Genomic DNA, 13,059 nt, shown 5'->3' on the forward strand with positions numbered 1-13,059 from the left:
TCAGATTTCTCAATCAATCAAGATGAGAGCCAAACCCTAACTTCTATAAAGTTGTGTAAATTGGGGGTTTTGAGTATCTAGCCCTAGAGTTTCTCTATGGGTTAAGTAGTTAATGGGGTGTTAAACCCATTGATACGTGTAAAGTTTTAAGTATTGTTGAGTTATCTAGAGTTAAAGTAAGCTACGAATTGTATTTAACTATGGCATCCAATGTGATATTGTAGTGTTAGTTTGAGTTGGAAAACTGTACTAGACGTCAAGCAGGTAACTATAAGTATTCTACTGATTGAGCAACAGAGCATATTTCAAATTTTTTTCAAAGCATGATATGGATATTTTAATCGAGGTGATGATATGTATATTATGCAGTATTTTTGATGATTTTCTATGAGTTTATGATATGCTTGCAAATACTCACCATTTTAGGAGGTGAGTAAATGGATCCCTACTTCCCTCACCGTGTGAATCATATGGGTCATTATTGAAATCATAATTATGATATATGTGACTTTTGACTATGTTACAAGCTAAAAGATTGATAATTTGCTACTTTAGCATGTTGTCTATAACACCTTCAACTCGTGAGGGCTATGTTTGTTAACTACTTAAGCCTTCAAAGCACTAAGGTCATAAAATTGAACACACAAAGCACGTCTAACTATGATCAGGCAATATGCATGAGAAATCAATAAAAAAACTTATTAATAATATCGAGCGAAAACGAAAAGGTCTAAAGCTTAAGAAAATAAACTGACTCTGAAAAATAATTTTTTTTTTCTTCTTGTGCATAGATCACATATTCAATATAATACTTGGAGTTTTGAAAAAAAAAAAAAAAAAGAAATTCATGATGACATATTCTAATCCCACTAGAGGTGAGACAAAACAACATGAACATTAGAATCTCTCATTTCTCCCATATCTTTCTGATTCTCTCTCTCTCAAATAACATTGAGCATGTGTTTTGTTCTTGAAAAAAAAAAAAAAAAAAAAAACCCACCATTTAAGTTCTTTCAGCATTTTGAACACGAGACATAACTAGTGTTTAAGTATTAATCAACTAATTAAATTTCTTGCGTCATATTAGCTTAAGTTTTTTAAACAAATGATGATTTAACATAGTATTAGAATCACTTGTTTTGAGTTCAAACACTGTTTCTGTCAATTCACCCCCATTTAAATTAAATATTTCAGTTGTTGAGTCTCATCTATTAAAAGGAAATTTGATCTCACACGTGAGGAGAAAGTGTTAAAGTATTAATTAAATAAGCACTCTCAAATATCCTAGTTTGAGTTCAAAGTACACACCAAAAAACTTGCTTTTCTGTTCAATGATTTTTAACAATGCCAGACCACTTAAGCTCTCTCTTCCAAGTATGGGCTTTTGAAAGGTCCCCGTGGAGTACTGCACAATTTAAAAGGCAAAGGCAGCCCTCATGACCATTACAGAGGTCATCTCCATGGGCTTTAGACAAAATAGTCGTTTGTTTTACTTTAATGAATAATCTGCTTTTATATATATAGTAGTAGAATTTAGTATTTAATGATTTTTGTTTTCCATAGAGCTTCCAAGCTTTTAATGGAAAAATCCTTTTAAGTAATTTCAAACAAGTACCAGCGCTAAGAGTTGTAAGATTGATAGGCGTAATGAAAATTTTTACACCAAAGCAATAATAATCTTAAAATTCTAATCATCCTGCTCTCCATAGAATTACAAGAAGAGCAACATTATTGGATGCCCAAGAAAAATATATGATTAAACAAGGCATTCTAATTTAAAGACACGAAAAAAAAGAACTAGATCAGTTCTAACCAATCATTTTTATTGCAAAAAAGACATCTTATAAATCAAAACTCACAAGCAGGAATGGACCTTACAAGAAGAGCTAGCATATTCACAGCCAACGGTGGCACTATCGTAGAGATCGGAATGAATATGTTGATAATCTGGTCCACAGCCTCTGGTTAGCCTCAAGTGACCTCTAGTACTTCGAACAGAAGTGTATAAATTGTGCTTTGAACTTGCATTTAGGTGAGGATCATGAAAACCTGGTGCATTTGAAAATCTAATCGCAACCCTCTTCTCTAATCACTTGAATCATACATACTTGTGCAAGTTCAGAATAAATGCTTGTGTTTGTCCTAGCTCATAAGAAGAAAAGAGCAGAAACTTGTTCTTCACAGTTTCACTTAGCATTGACCCAGATTTGTATCAGACTCCATAGAGTGGAAGAAAGATTTTGACAAATGAGTACGCAAGCGCACCCGTGAATATGTAACTGTCCACTCTGTCTAGTATTCCGCCTGCATGACCATCTCAATCAATGAACAAATCAGAGAGCAGTCTAATAGATTCTGGAGTTCAGAAATAATACAGAAAGAAATATCTTTGCAAAGCTCCTAAGGATTACACTTGGCAGAAGGCTTCAAAATACAGGTGTTCACTCTCAAGTCCAAGGGAAAACTTTTCATTAAGACAGCTCACAAACTACCTAACTGATATCCAAATCAGAACTAGATGGTCCAAAAAATCGGTCACAGAACTGGAGAGTATCTTTCAATGGAGATGCACAATGTAGTCAATCCATACCGATCAAAGCAATTAACTTGACAGATATCGAAGATGTACAATCTGGTGGTGCTGTGCTTGGGGAAGAGAAAGCATTTAGTAGGAAAGAGAAAGCGGTTTTTTTAAATAAAATAACGATAAGGGAAGCTACAGCACTACCCAAGATCTCGGGTAGCACTGTAGCTCAATGTTAATTTAGGGAGCAAAACGTGGGTTTTGGGGGAGTTTTCCCTACATTTAGGGAATGAAATGGAGTTTAGGGAAGCTGTTGGAAGTGCTCTAATAGTTCAACACCGCTATTCTCTTATTCAAGGCTTGAAACCTTCAGACATAAAATCCATTCTCTTTTAGACCCTCTTATCAGGAATATGTTTCATATCCAATATGTGCAAATATGACCATATTAAATCCAGATACCATTTTTTTTTATAGGAAAATTACTGTATTAGTCCTTGTGGTTTAAGCCTTTTTCAAAGCTTTCCTCGAGCTTTTAATTTTATCTTTTTAGTTGTATTTTTCCCTCTTATCAAATAGATCCCTTTATCCCTTGCGATAATTTGAACATTAAAGCTTAAAGAGTATGACACCCTAGAATCAAGCACTATGAGAATTGCAGGAAAATACACACAATATTAAAGCAGGGAAAAAAGGTTTAATTCAGGCAGTATGAAAACATAATCATGATAACAATAATACACAGTGGAATCAGTTGCATACAGCATATGAGTTCTTTTGTTGGAACTCACCCACCCAACTTTTGTTGGAATATCACACACAAATTATTTCAAGAGAAATAACTGATTTAATTAGCTCATCATCAAAGTGTCAAAAGACATATTCAAAGCCTTCTCACAAGTTAAGGTCATAAGCTCAAGATAATTACCATGTCCAGGTATTAGAGACCCGGAGTCCTTGACACCCGCATCACGTTTGATCATCGATTCGGTAAGATCACCAAAAATAGAACCGAAGAAATTCAGAAACCCAAAAGCGATTGGACTGACCACCACCAGGAAGATAGGTCAATTGTACATCAAAAATTTTAAAAAGACGTATACAGTGATATAAATTGATAGAGGTAAAGCATGCATGTTCATCTTAGTGAAAATAAAATAGAAGGTAAAACAGGGGTGGGGGGAGGAGAGAAACAGTGTCCACGATAGAAGACTAGTCATGCTTTACCAAACAAGTGAATCAAAATAAGTGGGCCCAAAAGGAGAAATACTCACCATCTGTTTGTGCTCTGTATGTTGAAGGTATATAAAGTGCAAACAACCACAAGAGAACCCTCCCAAAACAATGAAACCAAAAAGAAAGATAATCTAACAAATGAAACTTCTAGCCTAGGACATCTCTTGAGTAGTACCATCGCTAGATTCAGTTGCCAGCAGAAGTACAAAATACAGATAGAACAGATCGATCCTATTCTTTTTGTCCTAATCCAGACAGAAGATATGGCCAGCTTCACAAATATTTCCTAATTTCAATCTTGAAGATACCATTAATTAAATTGACTTTTGACTTTTCCAGGCAATGCATATTGCACCAGGTGTTGCCGTCACTGCAAACACATAGCCATATAGGGGTGACAATTTGTTACCAGACCCACCTGGTGATTTTACATGTATACAATTGTCACATAAGATGTTCGTAAAATCAAATTATGAATATGATTACAGCTTAAAGTCATGTTTGTATCTTAATAAATGAGAATTTTTAAGAACAAGCTAATCTATATACTATTTCCACCTGTCGTAGTGCTTCCACCTGTCGTAGTGCTCGTGGTCTTTAGCGTCAAGACAATATTATCCCTTGATGTGTGTGTGTGTGTCTGAGAGAGAGAGAGAGAGGCCATTGCTTCATAAATTAAGGAAATATTTTTTCCAACGACTTATAGATTTCAAGAGAGAAAAATTGACTACCTTAGCAAAGATGTTGGCCAGCAAAAAAACTTTGATAATACAACAGAAGTAGCTACACAACCACCCAAGCCTGCGATAGTTCCCTCCCACGTCTTCTTTGGACTGATACTAGTAAGAGGTGTCCTACCAAATGCCTGCATTTAAGTACCAAACTATCTCAACTTCTCCCATAGTTACGGGCCCAACAAAAATTATGTAGTAAAGAAGTCCTCTGCACATTGTCCCAATGATAATAATAAATGAATGCTAAAGTAAAATAACCAAAACTAAACATTAACTTGAATTTGACCAGTTCTCACACAAAGTCAACAAAGTCTTTGTGTAAAGCAGCCAAGTGACCTAAACAACCGCGCCTCTTTTTCACAACACAGATAAAAGGTAGAAGATTCTCCCAAGGCATAGGAATGAACACTAATTATTTTGCATGCCCATTGATACATAAGATAATATGTCACCTATTAACTACTCCATTTTTTCAACATCAATAGACAAAAACTACTGCAATAGAAAAGTACCAATTTGAATGAACTATATTAGTAAATCAAGGAAATCTCAATGTTTTTTAAGAACTTCTGTTATACTAATTTTTCTTTTCAAAACTTTGAAGTGGATTACGAAGTTATTTGTTACCATTACCTTCCAAGAATATATAACACTATGCCTAATCATTCTTTTCTTTATGAAAAAAAAAAAAATCTACTTTCATGAAGGTCTCTCCTGAGAATGAAAAGTAACCGGATTCTACAAGTTAAATGGCAGAATAAGTGATAATCCTTGGCATATACATTGGAAGATTTCCAACCAGTTTAGCTTCTCCCACACCCTAGTTCATGAGTCAGTTTTATTAATAATAATACACCCACTACTGAATTAGAACATCACCAGAGAAGAAATAAGAAAACAGTCCTTTAGTAAGGGTGTTATCCAACAGAAGCAGACCTATTTAAACTTGACAACAAAAAGGACTGATTTGCTTGGATAACACCCTCACTAAAGGACTGTTTTCTTATTTCTTCTCTGGTGATGTTCTAATTCAGTAGTGGGTGTATTATTATCCTCTCTGGTGATGAACGTGCATGCTTTACCTCTATCAATTTACCTTCTTCCTTGTTGCTTTGCTTCTTCTCCCTCTTTCCCACTTTTCTCTCTTCCCTTCAATCTTCTTCTTGGCTTCTCCTGGTTGTTCTGCATCACTCTCTAAAGCATTTCTCTCTCCTAAGACAAGCATAACCTTTTCTCTCTGCTAAGACAAGCATCACCTTTTCTCTCTGCTAAGACAAGCATAACCTTTTCTCTCTTCATGAGCAACTTTTAAGGAACCCACTCCTCTACAACTACAAGGCATTGGAGCACCTATGGCCTCTACAATTCCTAACCAACAAAAGAGAGATCCCAAACTCATTTAAGAAACAAATCAATTATGCATGTGTGCTTGGTTCCACACTGTATGAATGTTGCAAATAATCATTTATAGCTTACTTTTAGATTTTTGGAAATTGTTTATAACTTTCTTCAGAACAACCCTCTCCTTGAGATTATCGCACCTCAAATTTACCTTTAAGCCTTGATGGCTTGACATCCATAAATCCTCCAATACCGAGATTCAAAAGATTAGTTCTCATAATTATATCACATTTTCCATTCTTACACTTCATCTTTGTTGTTTTAAAATCTATTTTGCCCCGCTATCGTTCATTTTTTCTTTCCCCGAGAATTTCTTCCGATATCGTCCATACGGCAATTTTCTTCCTAAACACACTAAGGAACACATGAGGAGGTGAAAAGTGATAAATGCATGGGTTTGCAATGGAGAAAGGGTGCCTTTTGACTTTTGGGTCAAGTTCCATAGGAGGAGATATGGCCTTAAGGGTGTGTGTGTGTGTGTGTGTGTGTGTGTGAGAGAGAGAGGATTTAACCCTGTGTTTTAGATTTGATGTTTATTTTCCTTATTTATGGTATCAATGTGAGATAAGACAGATGGCCACCCTATCTAGTTCTCCTTGCTCGCTGCCAAAGAAGATGAGTGTTATTGCAAGATAAAAATGCGGTGGAAATAGCACGTCTCATGCACATTTGCATGGAATCTTAACATTACTTTTGTTACCAAAAAAACACACCATTGACATTGTTATATACATGGCTGATTGTTGAGTGGTCATTTCACTAAGGAACTTATAATTGTAGAACTGGTTGATTTAGGAGCCACTCTTATGACATTTCTGTTGGTGGAATCACCAAATGTACTAATCATACTTAAAAAAGACATGTAATAATCATATTTTTCATCGAAATACCTTTCCACCAAGAAAAGCATAGGTATCGGCTGCAATTATGCTGCTGATAGAAATCAAGGTTGCCACAAGACCAACCGTCCAATGAGCTTGACCACCAAGAAGAATGGGCCACGCTGCTCCTATTCCTGCCAAAGACAAACTGATCAGGAAACATGGCTTGAAAAAAACACCAGCAAGGCCACACACATACAGGGAGAGTTAGGTGCACACAGGAGGTAAAGAAAAAGGACAATAGTGGGTCTTCATTTTACAAGGGAAAAAAAGGACTTGCATATACACATCAAAATTTTAGCAGCATGAGAATATTGACTACCGCAATGAAAATGGATGGATTTTCTTTTCTAATTTTTCCCAGATACTACTGCAACTCTGCATGTGTTAGTGCTTAATGCCCTAAAATTTGTCTTACAGCAAGTCTCAAGCCTTGAGAAAGGAGGATCATTGTTATGTGTTGAACAGTATAAAACTGTCATTTTATATGGAAGGATCCTTTGCAAATATGAATTGAGGCATCCCCTCAAAGTGACTCATAGAGGGAAAGGAACAATAGGTGCTTTGAGGACTTGGAGAGGTAATTGGAGAACATTTTGTCCTCTTTCTTTCATATGTTGTATCTTTGGTCTACAGTGTTTGTGTTCCCTTTGTCGATTAGTTATGATGATTTTCTTGTTCGATTTTTTCTTTCTAGTTAGGTGATTCATTTTGTATACTTCCGGTATACTTAGGGGCGCCTTACGCTTTTAATAACACTGATTATTACTTATCAAAAAAAAAGTGACTCATGCATTGGACCCCCGCTGCAGTGAGAAGAGGGCAAGGATTAGCTAAGAGGGCAAGGATAAGCTAGGGCATTTCGGGGGACGATAAACATAGTTTGCTTTTAAGAGACTAAGTGGATTAATAAATCTAGAGAAATTGAAAAAGTGTTTTCAAGTGATTGTGGTATACTGGGAGGATAAGAACAGAAATGGGGTAGAGCTGATTGTAGATAGAAGTCTTATTATGGTAAGTCATCGAAGTTCGGAGGGTAGGAGATAGAATTAGTTAATAGAACTTTTAGGGGAATAGACTGTTAACATAGTTAGTGCGTATGCTCCACGAATAGGTTTACAAGAAACCGTTAAGCAACATATTTAGGAGGATATGGATGAGTTGATCTAAGGGACACCAAACAGAGAAAAGATTTTTGCTAGGGGAGACCTGAATGATCATGTGGGGAAGATAGTGGGGGATTTGAGATGGTGCGTGGAGATCAAAGATATATAGTAAGAAATAAGTTGTGGTGTTCAATCCCAGATTTTGCAATAGCTTAGGATTTGCTATTAACGAACACTTCGTTTAAGAAGAAGGATTCACACTTACTTACCTTTAAAAGTAGGTAAAACGTTTATTACGTAGACTTCATCCCAACCCAGAAGCTTGATAGAAGATGTTGTAAAGATTGTAAAAGTGATACTAAGAGAGAGTATAACCACACAAAAAAGATTTGTGACACTAGATGCCTCTATCAGAAGATGGAAAAGAAGGGATAGAGGAAAAAACAAAAAAGAAAACATAAAAATAAGATAATGGAATTTGAAGGAAGAGACGCAAGTGGTGTTTAAAATGAGAATGGAGGCAAATGGGGCTTAGCTGAAGATGTTTATAGGATGTGGACGAAGTAGCTAGTTGTACAACAAGAGTAGCCAAAGAGGTATTTGGAAAATCTAAAGGAAGTAGACCGTCATCTAAGGAACTTGATGGTGAAATGAAGAAGTTCAAGCAGTGGTGATGCAACGTGACTTGGTGGGTTGCAGCGAAGAACATCAATAAAGAACGAGATAAATAATTCTAGATCTTGAGTCTATTAATGATCTAAGAATTCTTCTCAAAATATAGAGTCTATTTATGATTTCAAGGAAAAATATGAAGAAAACTCACCTATGAGTAATTCTTATTCAACAAAATTCAATAAACAACAAAAGCTGTTTTTCTAGAGGCTATAAGCATGTATTTATAGCCCCAATACCCTAAACCTAATAAAATATGACATACCTCCAAAACCCTAAACCTAATAAAATAACGAAATAAAGACTCCTAAAACCCTAACCCTACTAAAACAATGAAATAAAATTGGTTTAAGTAATTAAAAAGTGAAAATAACATAATGACTACCCACGTGCGCTCGATCGCAGGCTCGCGGGCGATTGATCACACTTCTAGGAACCTGTGCGATCCATAAGGACCCATATAAACGAACAAGTAGAATGAAACAACTCTACAACTTTTTGAATTTTCTTTAAACACTTAAACCCCAAATCCCTCAGTTGTCAAGAAGTCCCCCACCCCACCCAAGGTGGAAAAGGATTAGTTACATCTAAATTTACTACCAGATAAGCATAAATTCCCAGTCTCTTACTAGTGTTTAAAGCTGGAGCTGCTAAGCCGCATCGAAGTTTCACCCAGAAACAAGGAAGATAGCCACAATAAAACAGCCCAAACATGGCACTACTCAGCTGTGCAAAACGAGGATTTTCTCTCTGTAAAAGCAATGCCATAGCAACAACAAAGGCAGCGAATGTCACTGAAACATCAATATGACCGAAGTACCTGGCCACGTATGAGAAACACTCATTAGAAATAAATATCCATCACCATTCCAAACCAGAAGAAAGCACCTATTTTTTATAAGTAAATCAACCTTATTAGAAAGCATGAGGAGCACATCCCAAATACACAGGGGTATACAAGAGAGACCCAACTAGAGAGAAGAAGAAAATTACAAATCCAGAAAGTCTAAAAAATTAGAAAAGCAAAAATTGTAGTGAGCAGCCACCCAAACATAAAAAGATTTGAACATAATAGCTTTTAGCTCTATCACAATACTCTCACAATCTTCAAAGTTTCGAGCATTGTGTTCTCTCCAAATACACCACCTTAAGCACAAGAGGAACCATCCTCCACACTTTTATATTGCAATGGCTACTAAATTGACTTCTCAACTAGCCAATAGCTCCGTCACCCATTGGGGCATGGCCTAAAAATCAGAAAATCGACACCCACAAATCTCTAGGCACTTCACAGTGCAACAAAAGATGATCAATGGATTCCCCACTCTTCTTGCACATGCAACACCAATCCATCACTATGACATGCCTCTTTCTCAGATTATTCAAAGTTCAAATCTTCTCTAACCTGCTGTCTTTTTTTTTTTTTTTTTCAAATAGATATGGCAGTATGAGATATTATAGATTCTTTAAAAAATGGATATTCATTTTGGATGTCCCAAAAAGGAAAGTAAGATGCTTATTGTGAGAAGGGGGAACATATTATCACAGTATGGCTTATATTTGAAAAGTTGGGATTCAACTATAATATTTTGAACTCGTTTAACGAATTTTCACACTCATTCCAAACACAACAACTCTTTTTATGTCTTCAAAGTTGAGCTACTCTTCTTCCATGAGAGTTCTAGTGGCAATAAGAAAACTATCCCACTGAGTAGGATGCACGACTGTGTGGTTCTTGTATTCAATCTTTTAGGTTATGTGGTTCTGCCTAGGGTAGAGGAAATGGTGGGGAAGCAATGAAGTAGTTGAAGTGGTTGCAATTTGCATGATGTTCCAACCTCTGTGCTCAATATGATTCCAAGAGCTGACATCCATTACCTTTTCCCCTTACTCATGAGGTTCTAACATTTGATCCTTAATTGACTTAATTGACTAAGGATTTGCTTGAGTCTTTTCTTTCTCTTTCTCTTTCTCTTTCTCTCTCTTTCTCCTTATCTTTCTTTTTCTATTTTACTCATATATCCCAATTTTTATTCTTCGTTACGCTGTTTCCCTCCTCTTACAGTCAAATTCACATAATACCAACAATGAATTGCAATGCAATAAAAGTTTGAGTAGCCATCTTGATTGAAAGACAGCTTGAATCTAAAAGACTTTTTGGACTTAAAAGGAAGGTTCAAACACTTAGATGGGAAGCACCTCACATGGCAACCCATTTCATCATAAACGTCATGGTCAGCAGGCACAATAGCTTTAGACTAAAATCCATCAAATTTTCAGTCAGCACATTTTCCATAACCAAGTCTTACTGTTCCTACTTTTAAAGCTTGCATGTGCAGCTTACAATTACAAACACTAAAACGTAACAGCATATGAAACAAAAGTATCTCAGATATGAACTCCAGCTTTGGCACTATATACCAAAGAGAAAAACCATTTCAAAAGATAGTCATAGCTACGCAGTTCAGGAAATAATCTTAAGATGAACATGCTACAAGTATTTCCATTAAAAACAAATTAGAGATGGAATTTGAACAAAAAAAAATAGCATTTGATTATTGATACTACTATTTCTACTTTCTGATGATGAAATTTGCATCATACAAATTCAGAAAAGGCAAAATACATAATCAAAAAAAAAAAAAAAAAAAGTGACAAAAAGATATCATCAGAGATTTTTGGATTGATAAGTCTCAAATAAGTTCAACAAAAATGTAGACGCATTAGCATAACTTACAAGGTAAGTATGGGCATGACAGCACAAATAACAGAGCAAACTCGCGACAAATATCGAGGAGGAGGTGTCATTCCTGCAGTTATTCCACGACTCCTAACCAACTCAAAATACTCACGTGAACCGATAAAAACAGCAGCGGCCAAGGCCACCGTGAAAACCCATCCTCCAGCCAATACTACACCGCCAACAGTTATTCCAATGCCAAGTCCAAAGACAATTCTTTTCTTTAGCTGACTAGCTTTCTGTTGATGCTCCAAGGCCGAATCCTCCTTTGCCGGTAATGTTTTCTCTTTGTCGACTTCCTACAACACATACCCGTTTCAGCAATTCCATTCAATCACCAATGTATGCTGACAAATCACAAATTATTTCAAAAGGTAAAATATAAATAAACCCAACTCAATTCAACCACATTTCCAACATTATTCACCAACCACCAATCTTCCAAACTTTTCCACACCCACCCATGGAAACAATACTTCCAAATTTTCTTCAAAATTCCACATAGACCACAATCTTTTAATCCAAGTCAAAAAACCAGAACTTACACCATACATTCCAAAATTTACTATAAACCATGAAAATTTTTTGAAATCCCAGATTTTTCTTCCTTACAAAAAACTACAAATCTTTCCAAATTTCTTAACATGAACATCACACACACTTTTGACTTCAATCCACCAAAATTCACACACCCACAAACAAAATAAGTTAAATTCAAAAACATTCCAATTTCAAAATTTTGAAATACCTGTTTGGCATTTTCCTCGCCGAGCCGGTCCGGGTCAGCTCGGGCCACGGCGGTTATGACGCGCCGGTGAGCCGAGACACCGGTTGAGCCGAGCCGAAGCACAGCTCTGTGTACCAAACTAAGGTTGCAGACTCTCAAGCCAGGCCAAGCCGGAATTGGGGCTTCTGACGGTGAGGGAGGGCATGGACGAGCGCGTAGAGAAGAAGACAGAGATAAGTGAAGGAGCTTGTACCGTCCAGTTCCCCAATACGACGTCGTCGCCATGGAAACGAGTAGTGTCGGTATTGAACCTATGGCTTTCACATTGGCGGAGAGAGCGAGAAAAAATATTTTTCTTTTTATGTCTTTGGTTTTCTCGGGAGGGAGTGTGTGTGAGAGTGAGTGGGAGACGTAGGTAAGGTAACCATCGTTGATGAGATCAAGGATGTCAACGGATTAAATAAAGTAGGCGGGTTTTTGCTACCAATAAGAAGCAGCCACCTAACCCAATCCTATTAAATTTAAGTTTACAAAATAAACACAATTACACCTGATTATTGATTTAAAATATTAATAAAAAAATAAAAATAAATAAAAAAATTGGAAGGCCCGAATGAGGAGGAGCAACCACTCCAAGTGGAAAGGGGGAACCACCCCTAGGCCAAGGGAGCCACCCCAGTGGTGGCTGGGGTGGCCCACGAGCCACCCCCGGTGGTGGTGGAGGTGGCCGCGAGCCACCCCAAATCCATTCTTATTAGTGCCCTTCTCTCCACCAAACGCTGCCGCCTGTTATAGTGCTGATGATGAATGCACTGTAAATGAGCTTTTAACAAGAGAAAAGAATGTAAAAGAATGGAACAGAGAGGAAAGGAAAAATCTTTATTGAACAAGCAATTTCAAGGATTGCTTAACCTCCATGAACATTTCAAGGATGCTCTACCTCCAAAGTTCAGAATGAACTTTACAACAATCCAAAGCTACTTACTTACAAATGAACTTTAGGCTTTATACTACAAGTTCCCGCCCAATTGCTAACTA

At 36.7% G+C, this 13,059-nt stretch overlaps 1 protein-coding gene across 1 annotated transcript; it reads right to left on the reverse strand.

Moving 5' to 3' along the window:
- Positions 1–1,645: 1,645 nt before the first annotated feature.
- Positions 1,646–12,436, reverse strand: LOC132190075 (phosphatidate cytidylyltransferase 4, chloroplastic). The gene is made up of 7 exons (XM_059604958.1): positions 12,043–12,436; positions 11,292–11,593; positions 9,184–9,374; positions 6,786–6,910; positions 4,492–4,625; positions 3,453–3,568; positions 1,646–2,304 (listed from the first exon to the last, which is right to left on the reverse strand). Exons 1-7 carry the CDS (start codon positions 12,304–12,306, stop codon positions 2,213–2,215), a joined length of 1,224 nt encoding a protein of 407 aa, XP_059460941.1. The 5' UTR covers positions 12,307–12,436; the 3' UTR covers positions 1,646–2,212.
- Positions 12,437–13,059: the final 623 nt, after the last annotated feature.

The sequence above is a fragment of the Corylus avellana genome, chromosome ca1 (assembly GCF_901000735.1).
Source record: "Corylus avellana chromosome ca1, CavTom2PMs-1.0".
NCBI classification, from domain to species: Eukaryota; Viridiplantae; Streptophyta; class Magnoliopsida; order Fagales; family Betulaceae; genus Corylus; species Corylus avellana.